The 17,439-nt window shown below is 41.6% G+C and overlaps 1 protein-coding gene across 1 annotated transcript in view; it reads right to left on the bottom strand.

Moving 5' to 3' along the window:
- unc13a (unc-13 homolog A (C. elegans)) overlaps nucleotides 1–17,439 on the bottom strand; it is a 51,364-nt gene that overhangs the window by 17,732 nt on the left and 16,193 nt on the right. Inside the window, exons 11-35 of the mRNA XM_074667644.1 lie at nucleotides 16,567–17,391; nucleotides 15,261–15,354; nucleotides 14,262–14,308; nucleotides 13,999–14,077; nucleotides 12,078–12,083; nucleotides 11,757–11,831; nucleotides 11,439–11,658; nucleotides 10,116–10,343; nucleotides 9,683–9,824; nucleotides 9,014–9,183; nucleotides 8,771–8,886; nucleotides 7,379–7,542; nucleotides 7,137–7,290; nucleotides 6,803–6,871; nucleotides 6,302–6,391; nucleotides 6,011–6,145; nucleotides 4,319–4,452; nucleotides 4,059–4,144; nucleotides 2,876–3,002; nucleotides 2,673–2,769; nucleotides 1,776–1,919; nucleotides 1,525–1,602; nucleotides 1,225–1,302; nucleotides 982–1,070; nucleotides 716–862 (exon numbers count right to left, since the gene is read on the bottom strand). Of these exons, the coding sequence (XP_074523745.1) occupies nucleotides 716–862; nucleotides 982–1,070; nucleotides 1,225–1,302; nucleotides 1,525–1,602; nucleotides 1,776–1,919; nucleotides 2,673–2,769; nucleotides 2,876–3,002; nucleotides 4,059–4,144; nucleotides 4,319–4,452; nucleotides 6,011–6,145; nucleotides 6,302–6,391; nucleotides 6,803–6,871; nucleotides 7,137–7,290; nucleotides 7,379–7,542; nucleotides 8,771–8,886; nucleotides 9,014–9,183; nucleotides 9,683–9,824; nucleotides 10,116–10,343; nucleotides 11,439–11,658; nucleotides 11,757–11,831; nucleotides 12,078–12,083; nucleotides 13,999–14,077; nucleotides 14,262–14,308; nucleotides 15,261–15,354; nucleotides 16,567–17,391 (3,594 nt within the window). The remainder of the gene's footprint in view (nucleotides 1–715; nucleotides 863–981; nucleotides 1,071–1,224; nucleotides 1,303–1,524; nucleotides 1,603–1,775; nucleotides 1,920–2,672; nucleotides 2,770–2,875; nucleotides 3,003–4,058; nucleotides 4,145–4,318; nucleotides 4,453–6,010; nucleotides 6,146–6,301; nucleotides 6,392–6,802; nucleotides 6,872–7,136; nucleotides 7,291–7,378; nucleotides 7,543–8,770; nucleotides 8,887–9,013; nucleotides 9,184–9,682; nucleotides 9,825–10,115; nucleotides 10,344–11,438; nucleotides 11,659–11,756; nucleotides 11,832–12,077; nucleotides 12,084–13,998; nucleotides 14,078–14,261; nucleotides 14,309–15,260; nucleotides 15,355–16,566; nucleotides 17,392–17,439) is intronic.

Here is a 17,439-nt window from a genome sequence, read left to right as displayed (position 1 = left end):
CCCCGTCTCCGAGCTAGCTTCAGGATGCTAACTTTAGCAGCGGTTAGCCTGTTGTTTTAGCCTGTAATGTTACAGTAAATGAGCTTCGCTGTTTTCTAAACATAGTGCACTCAGAGCTCGTGGCGCCGCTCTCAATGACGCGGAAGAGCGGGCGGTATCAGTGGTGGCTCATTTACATATGAAGGTCACGCCCACTAAATCAGAGCGTTCTGAACAGAGGGGCTATGAGAGCCTGGAAACAATGCTGCTGTGCTTGATTTATTGGCTTTTTGGACCAAAACATGTTAATACCGTTTCATGAAGACATCAATGATCCAAATTAAACTGCAGAAAATGAGCATAATATGGGACCTTTAAGAATGACTAATTAAGCAGTTTAAAATCAGTGTTGAATGATGATATGAATGTTCAGAATTCAGAACATCAGAATCAAACAGTGGAGTGTATCCTACAGGCCAGTTAGTTAGGTATTGAATGCGCTTTGAGGATTCACTAAAGTACTGTAACACTGTGATAACTTTGCGAAGCCCAGGCTTAATCCTCAACCGTCTAAATCCAGATGTCAAGGCAAAAATACCAAGCATCTAGCTCTAAACAGCACAAAACCACTGAGTGACTTGACAGTTTCAGTTCTTTCATACAGGCTGTAAACTTCAAATGCCACCATTGCCAAACTATCTCTTCTTCTCTGGGCTGAAATGGCAGCCTGCCTCACTTGCTATCCAGGAACTCCATGATGGGCTGCAGGACATTATCAGCATCCTGGGCCACGCTGCTGGCATTCCCCACATTTGTGTTCCCCTTGACCTGGGCCAAGATGTCTCCCATCTGCTTCACGTTCTCCTCTATATGAGGCTGGAAACTGAGGAGGAGGAGGAAGAGAGGAAGAGTTCAATGACTCTGCAAAGTAGATCTGTGCAAATACATCACATAAATGTCTGTTAGTATCTTTGAGGTGACTGTGTGTGTGTGTGTCTCTACCTTACAGAGAAGATCCTGCTGAGATCATCCATGACATTATTGAGCTTAACCTGTAGGTCCTTCAGGATCTCACTGGCCTCCTCACACAGCTACAGTAAATACATTCAGACACACAAATACACAGGGGGTCAGATTTACTGGCTGTGGGTCCAAATGAAGGAACTCATAACAGATACATGGGGACAGAATGGGACACTAAAAACAACACCAGCTGGGAGTAGAGAAAGAAAAACAGTCACTCACATCTTTTCCACCCATGGCTTCAAACATCTTCTCCAGCTGAACTCTCAGCTGCTGGATGTTATTGATCAGGATGCAGGGCTGAGGACACAAAAGCAGTTTATCCAATCGGTGCTGACTCAAATATTTACATGTAAAGCATTCATCTTGTTGGGGAAGGATTTAGAGAAAACATTCTCATATCAAGTATGTCCAAACTAAATAATTATTCGTTACTCAGACAGGTTAAGTTATTCAGCACAAAGCATTTTTTAATTAAAACTTGATGTAGATCGTTCTTTTTTTAAGCGTTCAACTACTCACCACTTTCTCCATTTTGATATAGTTCGGAAAACACTTTGAGATGATGTCAGCGTAGGACAGAAGTACATTGCTGATGGTCTAGAGAGAGAAACAACAAAGAGCGACAGGTTATCAGGCGTCAGGGGGCAGTTGAAGATCAGTTTCCAAAACAAAAACTAGTTAGCTTTCTGTGCTAAAACCAAAAACATCTCTTTATTTCAAACAAACCTTTATTGTGATCTGACAAGAAAATGAAATTTTAATAACCCTACCTTAGCAAATCTCTTCATGTAGTGTCCTACAATCTGTGGATCTGGACACTCGAGCTTCCTGATGATCTCAAAGCTCTGGTTGAGCTGAGAAAACACGTCCACCACTGAACATGAGAACAGAGCGTGTTCTGATGTGATCTGGAACTGTAGGAGCAGAGAAAGATGGACAAAAAGTCAAAAACTAGGATAGAAAATGAAGACAGGGGACAGGTGATTTAGGACTCCAGGTGGCACTGGGTGAGAAGCTAGCTCCCTATCATGATTCAAACTGATTATTAGAGACCATATTAAACTGGAACTTTGATATCTTTCTCCACATGTACATTGCTTCACATGTCCCACAGCCACTCAGACAGGACTCCAGTGGCAGGTGGGAGCACATGTCTGCCTCAGTGTAATAGGCTGCTGGTTTGAGCCTGCTCCTAATTGGCCCAAGGTGAGTGTGTGGGTGCTCCTCTGGGGAGTCTTGGTAATGAGGTGAGGACAGCTTTCCTGTAGTCAAAACTGTGGAATAAGACGGTTAACTAATAATATCTTGCTGTCACACAGAGTTACCCCCTCCTTACCCACAAGCACGTCTTAAACACTTCTTTAAACCTCACAAGAGCTGTTTAATGTAATGAAGCACTTTGACTCAGAGGCTCAGAGGATGTTTTTAACACACTTCCTGCTTCACGTCCTCATCTGTTCCTCTGTGTCCATGCTGCTTTTTGTCTCCTTTGAAGAGTGCAGGAGCAGCAGGGTGGAAGGGAGGATGAAACTCTGCTTGATAACTTTGAGTGTGACAGAGGGAGTACAAAGGATGGATTACAGTAATTCTGCCTGAACAACAACAGCGACTCAGCGTTTCCAGAAGAGTGAAGGGGAGATAAGTAAGGAAAAGCTTAAAACTTTTACCCCATCTTTTTTGTCTCTCTCCAAAGCACCGTGCAGAAAGTCTCGAGACACTTCCTCATTTTCATCCAGCCACTGAATGACAAATGGCTCAAACCACCTACAGAGAGCAGAAAATATATTCACAGGATTTCAAGAATTGTATAAAGTCTGTGCTTCGTGTAAGACTAGTGTTGCCAGACAGTAACGGGTGAGCTGCCACTCACGCAGGATATTCAGGCACTCTGCTCTTGAAGAAGGGTAGATCTTTGCAGTACTCGTTGTACAGCCACTTGACTTTGAAGTGCAGGTTCATGTAGTCTGCACTCTTACACAAACGATTTTTCTCATGTTCTGCAAGACAAAAAACAATGACAGGTTTCAATCCTGAGCATATAACCAAGCAGTCATGACATATTAATTATACATAAAGAAGTAAAAACCATTAAGTTAGATATACACTCCACAACTTTTTGAAAAATATATTCATAAGTGAAATTAAACGTTTCAAAAACCATACACTTCGAGTTTTCTGCATCAAACTCACAACATCTACATTCAGACATCACATTTTGTTATTCAGAAAAATGCTGAAAGAAAAGAAAAACAACCTCTTCTTGTTTTTTTTCTTTGATTATGCTCACAGTTTAGTTGTGCTATTCAAAGTCCAAACATGAGACATATATCACTTAAATAAAACAAAACAATGGACTCACTGGCCCTCATTTATCAATCTTGCGTGGGAATTGGTGCAGATCTGGGTGTAAAAACAAGCTCACTGCAACGTTATCTAATTCAACAATCTAAATATTAATCTAAGAACATTAGTTTTTATTTCTGAAAATGTTTACCCCTCTTATGATCTAATAATACTCCTCCACAAATAGATTTCCCTTGCTGCACCGTGATGCCCACTGACATGAAACTTGCGTACACAAACTCAGACCTGTCGTGGGATTTGAGCGTACCCGTCACCCACGTTCAGATTGATAAATGTCGATCTGTGCGTGGAAAGGAGCGTACACCCATTTTTCAGGCGTACGCACGTTTGATAAATGAAGGCCACTGTGAGTCTTTTAGACTATTAAACAGCACCTTTTTGTACATTCCACAAATTATCATATTTTGCATACCCTCTGCTGGTAAGGTTGATCACATGTAAAAGTATAAAAACAACTCTCTCCATATTTTGCTAGAATCCTGTGGGGTGAAAGACCCTACATACCGGAAATATGACCAATAAAAATTTCCATCTCTATTGTTACATTTAATTACAATTAATATTCATGTTGTATCACTCTGTATTTAGTTATTAGTGCCAACAATGAACCACAAAGCAGCTCTTACAGGAAACTCCTGAGCACATTGACAGGACTTGGTCAGTTTGGTAAATAAGTGACTTGCACTTACCCTCCATTGCATACTTCATATCTTGAGCAAACAGGTTCCACATCACTTCAGCGCTGATTTTACCCACATTGAGCTCCTGAGGGAATCTTGAGGGAGGAAAGAAGCAGAAAAGTAATTTCCTAGTTACAGGAATCAGACTCAGCAGATAACATAAAGATGAATTTTTGGATGAAGACAAAAATGTTATACGACTTCAAGGAATTAGAGAGAAAATAAGTGAGCACACTGATGAGAGAAGCAGGAGGTGTTTTAAGACATACTGGTTTAAGCAGGGTGTGTAAGAGTTCTTGTCCTCTTCGATAATGGAGACAATAAGTGTGATCAGTTTGGACCAAAAATCCAGATTCTTGATGCTTGGTCCCTGCTCCTCTTGAGGCACAGCACCTTGTTTTGCCTGGGAGAGCGTTGACACAACAGGAATATCAATTAACTCACACAAGCTTAAAGACTGACCGCACCTATAAAACCTATACTCATGTGATCAAAAACATAATCATAAGAAAAAGAAAGAAAGTGCTGTTATTAGATTTAGAGACATTTCGGAAACTGCATTTCTGTCATCAGACACAGAGTTTTTTGGGTTTGGAAATCTCCCCTGCGTTTGTAATTCATCAGCTCATACATATTAAACACTCACTGCTAAAACTGTTTTAACAGGCTCTGAATGTCAACCGTCTCAAAGACTTCTTTGAAATAGCTAAAAAAGTGCTAAAAGAAAAAAAAAAATAGGCCAAACACTACAGGGGCTGAGGAGTGAAGAATGATCTTGTTGAGATTTCAAGAAAATATAGCAACATCCCTCAGGATAAAACGTTTTATTCAAGGGAAAAAAAAAGTATTTGAAATTCACGAGGGGATCTGAATGGGGCTGGCACTTTAATGAGGACTCAAAGCAACTTCTCGAAATCCCTGAACTCCTAAGCAGTAGTGATGGATGGTAGACCCAGGACCATAGACTGTATATAGAGTGGACAATGTGGCTCCGCAATTTATCATTGTACGGTTTGCAAGCCAAAATTCCCCCGTCACAGGCGCAGCCATTGTAGCAGTTTGGTGCCAGAGTCAGCGCAGTGGAGACAGTGAGGGATTCTGGGAGAATCTGAGTGGAGCTGGGTGACAAAAATAATATATATATAGTTTTCTTTCGAGAGTCAAATCACTTTTTGACTCTACCTCCTGACATATTTTACAATCCCCTAAAAAAAGACATGAGAACGGCTTCTGGCATCATCGTTAAACATTACATAAAACCTCGTTTTTAACCTTGTATAACTAATGAAAATGAAACTATTTAGAAAAAAGAGGACTTGGATACAAGTCAGCCAAATGATATCTTCAAACCACCATAAAAATCGGACGTGAGAAACATTTCTACGAGGAGTAATAATTTTTTAAAGTTTGACCACAGCCCATCTGGAATGCTGGAAAGCCAGAATTTTTGACCTATACTGCAGCCAGCCACCAGGGGGAGCAGTTTCTGTGGAGACTTCACTCAGAGCTGAGCAAGCGGACGTCCATTTTTTGTACAGTCTATGCCCAGGACTACCAAGAGAGGAGAGGATGATATGGACTCACTGCCGTAGACACAGACTTAGACGCCGCAAATTTAGAAAAACAAAATATCAGTAAAATGTTTGTTTATATTGTTTAAAATTATTTTTTAAGATGAACTAAAGAAAATGTATAACTTTGTCAGTTTGTAAGTCTAAGACCAATTTCCTCATTCCTTCTCAAAAAATAGCAAATCATATGAGAGGAACATTAGGAACATTCTTCAGAAATTACAGCTTGATAAAACAAAGAAAAAGCATCGACTCAAGTGTACCATGTAGCAATAAATGATACTTTTATACCACATGATCTTTAACTATACTGTCCTTTTTGAGAGGGCAAAAGACAGAAAAACGAACAGTCTCGCAGTCCTTCACATGAACTGAAAAGTTAAATCTTACCGGGTCTGTCTGATACTCGCGGCTATACAGCTCATTGCAGTTATTGAAGATGTACTCGTAGGTGGAGTTGAGACAGGCTTTGACACAGTCCTTTACTACCTGACTGGCTCTAGGTGGGGACTGGAGCTCTTGCACCTGAAAGTTCAAACATCAACACAAAAGATGGAGAAAGTTACAACTAGACAAATCAAAGACTCCAATTATTCCACCTGACCATGGCCCGTTGAACACCAGATATATAAACCTCTGCTTTATACATCAGGCTGGAAACTACAGAGGTAAGGAACGCACCTTCATCCTGAAGAAGGTGATACTGGTGAGGAGGTCTACAGTGGATTTGAGGTCCTGCAGCCTCTCAGGACTGCTGGCAGGGAAGTTATTCTAAGGACAGACAAAAAATATATGAAAAACACAGTGAACCACAACACACTACAACATGCCAGTCTTTGTCCAGTGTGTGTGGGCAGCTTGGTAACACAATATCCACTGCCACCAGTACCCTCGCTGAGTGGCACACTTGTTGAGTGTAGGAGTTTAGTGTTTCCCTGAATGTGTCTGTGCATGTTTCAGAGGAGCTGTGAAACAATCTCTGCCTGCTTTTTTTTAACTTCTTATTTTAGAAAGAGATAATGAGAGAGAAAAGGAAAGAGGAGAAAAAGAAGCAGTAGGGTCTGAATTTCTTCCATGCCCCTTAGTGATCTCACAAAATAGTTATCATAGTGTCATAAAGCTGTCAAATGTAGACTTCTGGTCGGTCATATGTAAGTGCAGTATGATGAAGTGCAGTCTCACCCTGTACATGGACAGGTCAATCCTCAGAGAGTTGTGAAGCTGGTCTAAGAGCTTGACAAATCTCTCTTTCTGTTGGGATCAAAAAGTGACAGAATTTTCACATTAGTACACACTCATGGCAGACTAAATATGGTGCTTAATGTAAGCTTGATACACCATTCAGATCCAAGATAGTAAAGATAAAATATTTATCCAAAAATAAATATCTTTTATGCTTTTTAAGCAAATGGGATCTTGAGTTGATTGTAAATAAGATTGATCTTTGGGATGAACTTATATAAATGTATCATTTTTATCATTTTAAAATACCCCAAACAGTTTCGCTGTGACTTACTCCAAAGTTAGAAGCAGCAAAACGGTCGGAGGCAGAGACGTTGTTTGTTGCCTGGGTGGTGTGAGCGTAGTAGGCGTTGATGTTAGCTAGTAGAGTACTCATCACAGCAGGCACACCTGGGCACATGTACTTTGACGACAGGCAGGCAAAGTGACTGCGAAAGAGGGACAGGTGTGTTAGAGGGAGGACAAAAAAGGGAAACCTGACTTAGAGGCTGGGGGTGCACTATGACGGTAACATACGTCATGGCCTGGTAGATGGACTCCACCCCATAGCGCATGGCAAACTCATCCACTATCTCCTGAGGAGTCTCCTCAAAGTAGACCTTCCACGCATCGTCCCCTTTAGCATCGGGAATCTTCACCACGCCGTTGTTCTGGATGTCTGTCACAAAGTGGAAGAGGTTCTACAGGGAAGAAGATGGTGGAGGAAATGCGATTATAACGAGGCTGTAGCTGTGTTAAAGGAACACAGGTCAGGGCTTTATGATGCTGACAGAAGGTGTGTAACCTTCAGTGTTTGCAGTTGTTTTAAGCAACTTTATGTTGGCGTCACAACAAAAATGGCATTGAGCATTAGTCATCTCTAAAGTGTAATTTAATTTTCTTTATGTTTTGTCATAAAGAGCCAGAGCACAGCACTACTTATTGTCCAATAACCTCTTCATGGCTCTGCGACATAAATAACAATTAAACAACATTAAGAGGCCAACACACAGGCCTGTCGTGACTACTCAAGCACTGAGTGCTGTTTAACATCCAGAGTTCACCGTGTGGTTTATGGCCACTTATGTGCAGCAATAACAGCGGTCATTTGTCCGTTAAGGTTCAGCTATTATGCTGCGCTGAGTAATGGGGTGAGTAATGACTGCACACAAGTGTTTGGTCTACAATCAATCAGCACAGTTTTCCGCTAAGAGCCAGAGGAGAAATGTGTGTGATGTCTGGAAGTGGTCTTTATCTCATGAGAGCAAAGCAAACTTCATGGAGTATTAACTGGAGTTTAATTTGAAATGGATCCATTAAAGACTTAAACAACACTCAAGTAAATTAACCTGTTTGGCATGGGATGACTTTGCACAGATGTACCTACACTCACAGACACAAAGTGGTGAAAAAGTACTGGACAAAAAGCAACAGAGACAATCACTCAGTAATGATCCAGCACAAAGTGCTTTACTGAAATACCAAACTCGACTCAGTGTGCTGTGAACAAATACACATCAAAAAAGGCATAAAAGGCATAAAAAAAATGGTTGTTGTGTTGTGAATGTTTTACGCAGGGGTGCCTACAGAAGTTGAGATCTTATGGTGCATTTCATTTACATCTGAACTGGGAAGTGGGGGGTGGGAATGACGTAGTAGAAGTGTTCCAGTTGCCAAGTTGGAAAAACTTGCCATGACAGCAATATTTCTATATATAAGCAATCAACAATACTATGTATGCATCAGATTTAGTGCTACAAACACAGGTCAGAAATGCTAAAATGGACTTAATGCTCCGTCTGAGGGAAATCTGTGTTGGTGTTTCTGGTGATTTTTTTTTGTTTTTTTTTGTTACAGGTAAGAAAAGACTTTATTGTGAACTACTTAGCTACTTTCAGTCTGTTTAGACACACAAAAAACGATGCTTACTTCATGCAAACAGGTGTACTGCACATGATAGGGGGCCACCGTCTCCTCTCCTTTGATCTCTACATTGATGTGCATGCGGATTGCTCCAGAAACAGCTGATTTGTCCGTACGCTTGTCTGTAAAGAGGAGAGAGAATACAAGAACACAGGTCACTGCAGATTACTGCTAGAAAACATCCTCATCAGAAAACAAAATACTGGTTTTAGTAGATTAGGAGTGACATGGACTGTAAACCCAACTGACCAAGATTGTACCAGACGTCCATCTCTCCGCTAAGAGTGCGGACCTCGATGATAGTTTGGCCGAGGAAGTCATCTGACTCCCGTTTGAACTTCTGCTTCACTCGTGACTTGATGTCGTCGTCCTCGTCCCACACTCGCACCTTGATGCGGTCTGAGGAGTTGTGACATTCGCTAAAGAAGCAGATGGACAGAGTCACAAGCAGCCACCTGTTTTAGCAGATTTACTGACCAGTTGCCAAGATGACCAGAAAAATAAAATGATGACTCATTTTATATTACCACTGTAAACAATAATTCACTATACATTTAATTTTATCAACAAAAACAACAAGTAAGCAAATCTGCACTTGCACCACGGCTCAAACTTGGTAGGGTTGATAAAAATATATCAGTCATTCCTTTAAATCAAACAAATTTTGGGGATGTTGAATAAGGGGAAGCTGCTACCTACAGTAATTTCTGTATGTATAAAATGAAAAGTTGGGTTTTTATTTATCTATCATTTATTTTATCTATCAACTTACTACTTTCTTTCACTGCGTAGTATCTGATTGGTAGAGCAATAAATCAGTCAGCTAGGAAAAACAACCTATACATATCAGTATATCACAAAAAAGTGGTTATTTGAAGCTCCACTGCTTCACACATTTTACAGTAGGACTTTACTCACAAGTTGAATGTCTCTTCCCACACAGGGTTGAGGTTGCCGTAAATTGTCTTTGTCCTCTTCTTGGTCTTTCCCACCTGGACAGTAACATATGGATCACTGGAACCGGTTTTATCCTTGGCTTGTAGTCCCTGGGCGCACAGCACTAAGAAGGAGAAAACAATACAATTAAAAGCTGGTCATTTTTTGCATATGAGTTTGTGCGTGTGTGTGCATCAGTGTTTGTGTATTCAAACAGATGCCTCTAAAATCACCTGACCTTCTGTTCTACTGCCCTACAAACGCCACCTGTGCTCTCTTCATACAAACGCTAGCCCGCTTCTTTTTATAGACACAAACACCTGACACGTGTGCATCTCCTCGACTTTGATGTTTACAGTGCCCGCCAGCTCGTTTCAGAGTTACTGTACTGTGCTCATTTTGACTCCTCTCTCACCTGTGATGCAGATCTTGGCTGACCATTTGGAAGTGCCATCCAGCACGCTCTGTTTGATCTGCTTCATGTGAGTGACGTGGGTGGCTTTGATAATCCCGAACACCTCCTGAATGAGCTCAAAGATCTCAGGTTTGTTCCTCTCTCGGATCTTCATGCGGTCTTTAAGAACCATGATGATGTTCTGGGTTCGGTCCTCTGCACCATGTTTGGAGCTCTTCTCTGCTGCTCCTGGAAAGAGTAAAAATGAAGACGAGAAATGCGATAAACCTTGAAATATAAAAAACAACAACAATATTTTAAGGGTTCGGGGGGTTGGAAGAGAAAGGATTGCTTGTTGACTACATTTCTAAGAGTCACTAAATCTGGTATCTGGAGCAGATGTAGGACTGTTGCATGAATGAGAGGCTGACACATTTACAAAGCTTTAAAGTGCTGACTTAGAGGGAGATGGCAGGGAGAGGTGGATGCCAACAAAAGACAAATGGCTTTTAATATCCTCTCAAGAAAACAAGTGAAATGAAAAAGTAGGAGTGAAGAGAAGGAGGTGGTGGCAGACTGATCTCAGCAGTGACAAATACAGATAAGATGAGAAAGACGGCTTGATATTGGAATATTATTCACACAAAGGAGCAACTATACAGCCAAAAGTCAAACAATTTTAGAGGTGGTTTCGTTCCTTTAAAAAACATCAAGTGGCTGTCAGCACGATCTCACTAAATACCATTTGAATACAAAGCAGCAGGTAAACAGAAAACAACTTAAATAAATCTTCTATCAAGACTAAAGTTTGCCGATTCAAGTGTACTATTTTATTTGTGTTGCTCAGACGAAAACCTTCAAACATACATTATTTTGTTCTTTGTTCACAGTATTGATGCTAGGCCAAGTTAGCTACCTCCTAGCTGTGGCATTATATTTAACACAGACAAGGGAACAATAACGAGTCATTACTTCATGATCAACAAATTATTCCTTCTTCTATATGTAAAATATCATAACTAGTACAGCTACTTACTAGTCTGCAAATCTACTTTAGTAAAATTAAAAAGTATGTTCTATAAAATGTACTGAAAGTGCTGAGTACTTAATTTTTTTTTAAATCAGAAGACTGAATGATGGGAGTTGAAAAGAAGTAAGTAAGATATGACCAGAAATAACCAGTTGCATCTTTGTCATTTTAATGCACTTTGTAGACGTTCTCTTATATAGCCTGATTTGTGGTAATAAACAGTTTAGCAGTATCTACCCCATTAGCACATGCTTTTTTATTTTCTCAATGTGAATCAAAACAAAAACAAAACAATAAGGGTGAATTTGACTTACTTTGCAGACAGTCAGCATTAAGTAGATCCTGGCACTTCTCGTGGCATTTGACTCCACACTCAGTACAGCGCATACCCTGTCTAGCAATACCCCACAGCAGTCCCTCACACTCGTAGCAGTATGTGGGTGTTGTGGCTGTCCACACCTCAAAATTATGTGGTGTAGTGCAGGAGATGGGATAAATGAGGGCCTGGAGGGTCTTCTTGTAGACGTGACTCTTCTGCAGAGGTACATGGAAGAATGAGGTTAGGAAAGAACAGGAAAAACTTTAATATGACTTCAGCTAAAATTGACACATAATGGCAAATAAGCACCGACCAGTTCTTCGTTATGCAGGGTGCTGGACGTCAGAGCTGAGGTAATGCCTGCTTTTCTGGAGTTTTGAACCAATGACTGGAAAGAAAAGAGTAGAGGTCTGTTTCTCACAGCTCCCACTTTAATATCTTATTTGTTATCAAGACAAATCTCAGTGCAGCCTATGAGAGGGTGTGTAAAATTGCTGTGTGTCTGAGACTGTTGCCTCGAATAGTTTCTGCAAAACAGGCATAATAAGAACAAACTGGAAGCTCTATGCATCTCACAAGTGATCCATTTACTGCTTATTGAACTGCTCATTAAATTAGTTGAATAGTTACTTACCATAGCCTGTAGCAGTGCAGAGGAGAGGGGGCAAAGAAGAGATTGGGATATTACAAAAAGGAAAGACAGTGTGAGGACTTTGTTTGTAAAAAAAAGGTGGGGATGCAGTGATAATGAGAAGTGCTTATTTTGAGAGTATGATGCAGTTATCAAAAGTCACAGGTGCAAACAGACCAGAAAACATCATTTGATATTGGATTGAAATAGCCTTTGATCACTTCCTATTCAGACAGTATTCAACCCTGTCTGATCAATTATCTTAGCCCCTGTCGCAAACAGACACACACAGCTCGTCAAAGTAAGAGACAGAGAGGAAGAGAAGCATCTGTGCACCTGTTCCCGACTGTCAGTACCCGACTGTGCTGTCTTCAGTGATGAAGACAGCCATCTCAGCTAATTACCTGTGTGTGGTAAAGCTTGGAGGATCGGATGTGGTAAAAGGAAATGGCACATTGAGCTCTGTGACAATAGATTTAAAGAGACAGAATGACAGCTGTTTGATCAGCATCCATTCCAATATGAAGCCCAGTCCACAAAATATGATATTTAATGACCAAACCTGTACTTAGTAGTGCTTGTGAATGTAAAATCCTGACCTAAAATGAGCTGTTTGGATTTGGGGGAGAAATCTCTCCCCCAGCGGGAAGGAGAATGCTTAAGTTGAAGAGCCATCACTGCTCTGTTTTGGTCTGTAAACAGCCACATAGTTCCATGCACAAGCTTCCCATCTCGGAAGAAGACAAGACTAAGTGGCTAGAGTTCATTAATCAAGGAAATGTGCCAGCTACACTCAGTTAAACTGTGCATGTGTGTGCTAGTCACTTCACGGCTGACTGCTTTTCCAACTTTGGACAGTACAACAGAGGGCTAGCGAATAGACTGGTCCTGAATCCAGGTACATTACCAACCATCCTCCGACAAACCTCGGACCCTGGAAATGTGAGTATTTTAAATGCTGTGTGCTGTGGAGCAGATGTAAGAGCTTTTCCTCAGTGTCCCCCCTGTCTCTGTGTTAGCTTCAGGATGCTAACTTTAGCTGTGGTTAGCCTGTTGTTTTAGCCTGTAATGTTACGGTAAATGAGCTTCGCTGTTTTCTAAACATTATGCACTCGGAGCTCGTGGCGCCGCTCTCAGTGACGTGGAAGAGCGGGGCGGTATCAGCGGTGGCTCATTTACATATGAAGGTCACGCCCACTAAATCAGAGCGTTCTGAACAGAGGGGCTATGAGAGCCTGGAAACAATGCTGCTGTGCTTGATTTATTGGCTATTTGGACCAAAACATGTTACTATCATTTAATGAAGACATCAATGATCCACATTAAACTGCAGAATAGGAGCATAGTATGGGACCTTTAAAGATAATCGTTTCATTTTTTCATTTGACAACCTGGCACAATTGTGTTTATCATGAGAGTCTATCCATATTCTGTATGAGGGGGTATTTTTGTCTCAATATACAATACAGAAGGTAATTTACACAGCACATTGATCCAGAGGACTTATATTTGCACCAGTCTTATTTATAAAGAGCCAGTGTCAGGGGATGATGGGGATGGTGGCAGTGTGGGTCAATGAAGAGTGTGTTATGACAGCAGTGAGCAGACATCAGCGCCAATCAAAGAAAACCTCTGACTCTGCCAGGGGGCCTCTCAGCTCTGCGGCTCACCCTGCCAGGCTGCAGAGCTAAGAGGGTTGTAATTTCTGTTTCAAGAGTGGGCGTAGTGAGCTCAAAAGGAAAGAAAAAGAGGAGTTTAAGAGTGACACATGATAGAATAAAAAAAGGATCAATAAGTAAAGAGCATAAGATACAAAAGACAGTAGAGAATAACGAGGAAAACAGGAGGAGGTTTTGCAAAGAACTGCACTGGCTGCTAAGTGTAGTGATGGATGGACTATAAAGAGATTAAAACAGAAACTCACCAGATCTCTGACCAGAGGCATTGCTTTCCTCTTCCTGAGGTCTGGCATGCTGTCTATGCTGTACAGAGCACCACCCATCCTGCAGGAAGAACAGAGCAGGACTTAACACCAACATTTTATTCAGCTACACTTGTTCACAACAAGAACTTTGACAGAATCGATCATTAGACAAATTCAGACTTTAAAGCAGGTGGCTTGCCTCTTTGCCTGGCAACGTATAGATTTCCAATGACTGCAGTAGTAACAGTGTCATGGTTACTTACCCTGCTGATAACAGCAAAGAGGCTATTCCAACACTTTCTCCTCTTGCCTGGGGAAAGAAAGAGAAATGAAACGATTTGAGATGAAAATATGAGCGCAGGGGGCCATTAGATCTGTAGCATTATGCATTCAAATTGCTTTTTAAGTAGAAAACAAAAGGTGGCTGTACTTCATAAAGAAACTCCTTCCTAGAGTAGTTAATAGTAACTAAAAATATCACAAATGATTAATAAAAGTAAAAGAGTTAAAATGGGGATACAGGAAAAAGAGGAAGATCAGGACAGTGGTCTCACTGAGCTTTGTCTGAGAGAAGCCACTGTTAACATCAAATGGATTCTCTGTGTTTGAGAATCACAGTAAACCTAGAATAAAGCCAGATGGCCATTCGTGTAATCACTTTAAAAAATGTCTAATTCTATCTGCTCTTGAATAGAGAGACATGGTCTTTGTCTGCATGATCAAACAGTGACACACAGAGAAAAGTGTCTATTGTTATAAAAGTCCACTCAGCAGGCATACAACAGCGTACTATGTGCCGCCTAGCTCTCAGTAAAAAAATTATGAGCCACAAATGACAGACACAACATAAACCAGATTGATTGACACACTACCGACCACACCCACCTGAGCGTCTGCTCCAGCCATGGGTAATCAGAATGGACAACATGCAAATCGCTATGAGGATGGCAAAAAACTGAAAAGAAAATAATGAAATGGCAAAACAGTACAAGGGGTAAACAGAAACTATCGAATAAAGACAAGACAGTCATAAACTCCACAGCAAAAAACAAAAACAGGAACAAATTTTGGTCAACACAAGAAGGAGAAAAAGTAGCAGTTCGACATGCAGGAGCTGATGCAGCAAGTCAAACTATAGCCTTGAGATTTAAAGCAAAGACACATCAACTTCTTTTTTTAGAGGCAAGGCATCTACATGAAACATGTTGTAAAAGCGCACAACTACATACATAAAGACACACAAAGAGACAGACAAGATGTACCTCCTGCAGCTGTAGTCGTACTCTGCCGTAGAGTCTGAGCCAGTTCGCCTTGGCCCTCGCAGGACCAGGTTCCATCATTTCTCTTTTTGGGAAGCTGAAAGGATGTTAGAGGAAGCATTTTCAAAAAGTTGTTCATGTACAATGGGGGAAATAAGTATTGAATGCATCAACTTTTTTCTCATTACATTTATTTCCAAAGCTGCAATTGAAATGAAATTTCTCCCAGAAATTGGTATTAACTCAAATAATCCACATATGAAAAGAAATCACACTGTCAGGTCCATAATTAACGATTTTGTGGAATTAAGTACAATAACACAGGACAAAAGTATTGAACACACCATGGAAAGGCTGTATACTTTGGCAAGGAAATGCACCATACCACCTGAAATCTGTCAGTAATTATTACTTGAACTTACAATTAGTGCAAACCACCATCAGCTGGGCTAGAGCAAATTGATGGTCCTATAAAAAACGTTGTTTTTTCACCAAGCAGTTAAATACGACACACCTCATGATGGGTAAAGGCAAAAAGCTCTCTTAAGACATTCACAACCTGATTGTTGCTTAGCATCAGAATGGAACTGGTTACAGACTTATATCAAAGCACCTGAATATTCCAGTCAGCACTGTTGGGGCCATTATTCACAAGTGGAAGAAGCACCACCTTACCATCAACAGGCCACGCACAGGAGCTCCTCGCAAGATTTCTGACCAGGGAGTCAGAAAGATAGTCAGAAGAGTACTCAACGAGCCAAGGACCACCCTGAAAGTGCTCCAGAAAGACTTGGAGGCAGCAGGTACAATTGTTACAGAGAAAACAAAAGGCAATGCACTCCACTGCCATGGCCTCTATGGACGCTCACCCTGCAAGACTCCATTCCTCAAGAAAAGGCATGTTGAAGCTGGTTTAAAGTTTGCTAAACAGCATCTTGACAAGCCTGTAGAATACTGGGAGAATGTTGTCTGGTCAGATGAGACCAAAATTGAACTTTTGGGCTGTCATACTACATACCATGTTTGGAGGAGAAATGGCACTGCACATCACCAAAAAAACACTAAACCAACTGTGAAGTTTGGAGGTGGAAGCATCATGGCATGGGGTTTTTGAACGTTGTGATTTCTTTTCATGTGTGAATTATTTGAGTTAATACCAGTGTCTGGTAGAAATTTTATTGATGATTGAATAAACTGCAAAATCAACATCTGTGTATAAAATGTAGCAAATGAAGCTGTGTGTAGTGTTCACAGAGAGTGGGAGCTTGTTTTCCCTCTCTGAGGCTGACAGAGTATGAACAGTGTTTACCTTGGAGCAGGTGGTTCTGTTTTCTCTTCAGGTGCTGTGGGGACACTCTCAGGCTCCACTGGAGGCTGGTCAGGGAGTTGAAGATCTTCAGGAAGCACCTCAGGCTTAGGCTCCAGCTCCAGCTCTCGGAGCTCTGTATCTGGGGTTGGAAGTTGTGGTTCTGTCTCTGGGGTGAATGTGTCGGTGGTAGATAGCTCTGGTTTACTGGGTGTAAATGGAGGCATGATGGATTCTGGAAGAGGGCTGAAAGGGGGCAGCTTTTCTTCCTGTGTCTCTGGAAGTAGACCAGGGGCAGTGCTGGGAGGCTGGATCTGATCTTGGCCTGGCTTCTGCTGATGTAATGATGCCTGTTTCTCCAGTGGGGGTCTAGTGGAGGACAGAGTATCAGTGGTGGGCAACAGGGTGGGGGCGGTGCTTGTGGGAGTGGGGGTGTAGGGGGGCTCCTGATCATCCTCGAGCGCACCGTCAAGTGGATACATATCTTCATCCTCCTCATAAGGAATCTCCTCCTCATCCTCAAAGTTGTACTCTCCCTCCTCCTCGTACATGTCGCCTTCTCCTTCTGCATACAAGGCCCCCTCCTCCCCTCCATCTTTAAGGTAGCCTCCATCGTCGCTGTAGACGCCCTGAGGATCCTCCCCATCCCAGCCAGGTGAGTCCCCTTTGCCATAGCTGACGGAGGAGTGGCAGGAGTGGTAGGAGTCATTCTCATCATAAAACTCTGAACCTCGCAAGCTCTCACCGTCCTCGGGGACAAACTCCTCGCTGAGCTGAGAGCTGCCTCGACTTAACTCGCCTGACGAGGCGTAGCGACTGTCGGTTGGGCTGCGTGGAGGAGGAGATACAGATACAAGTTACAACGACACACAGGTT

This window comes from Halichoeres trimaculatus, unplaced genomic scaffold, assembly GCF_033239565.1.
Source record: "Halichoeres trimaculatus isolate MK-OKI-2021-1 unplaced genomic scaffold, fHalTri1.1 fHalTri1_scaffold_4, whole genome shotgun sequence".
NCBI lineage: Eukaryota > Metazoa > Chordata > Actinopteri > Labriformes > Labridae > Halichoeres > Halichoeres trimaculatus.
This window is presented reverse-complemented; position numbering and strand designations above follow the sequence as displayed.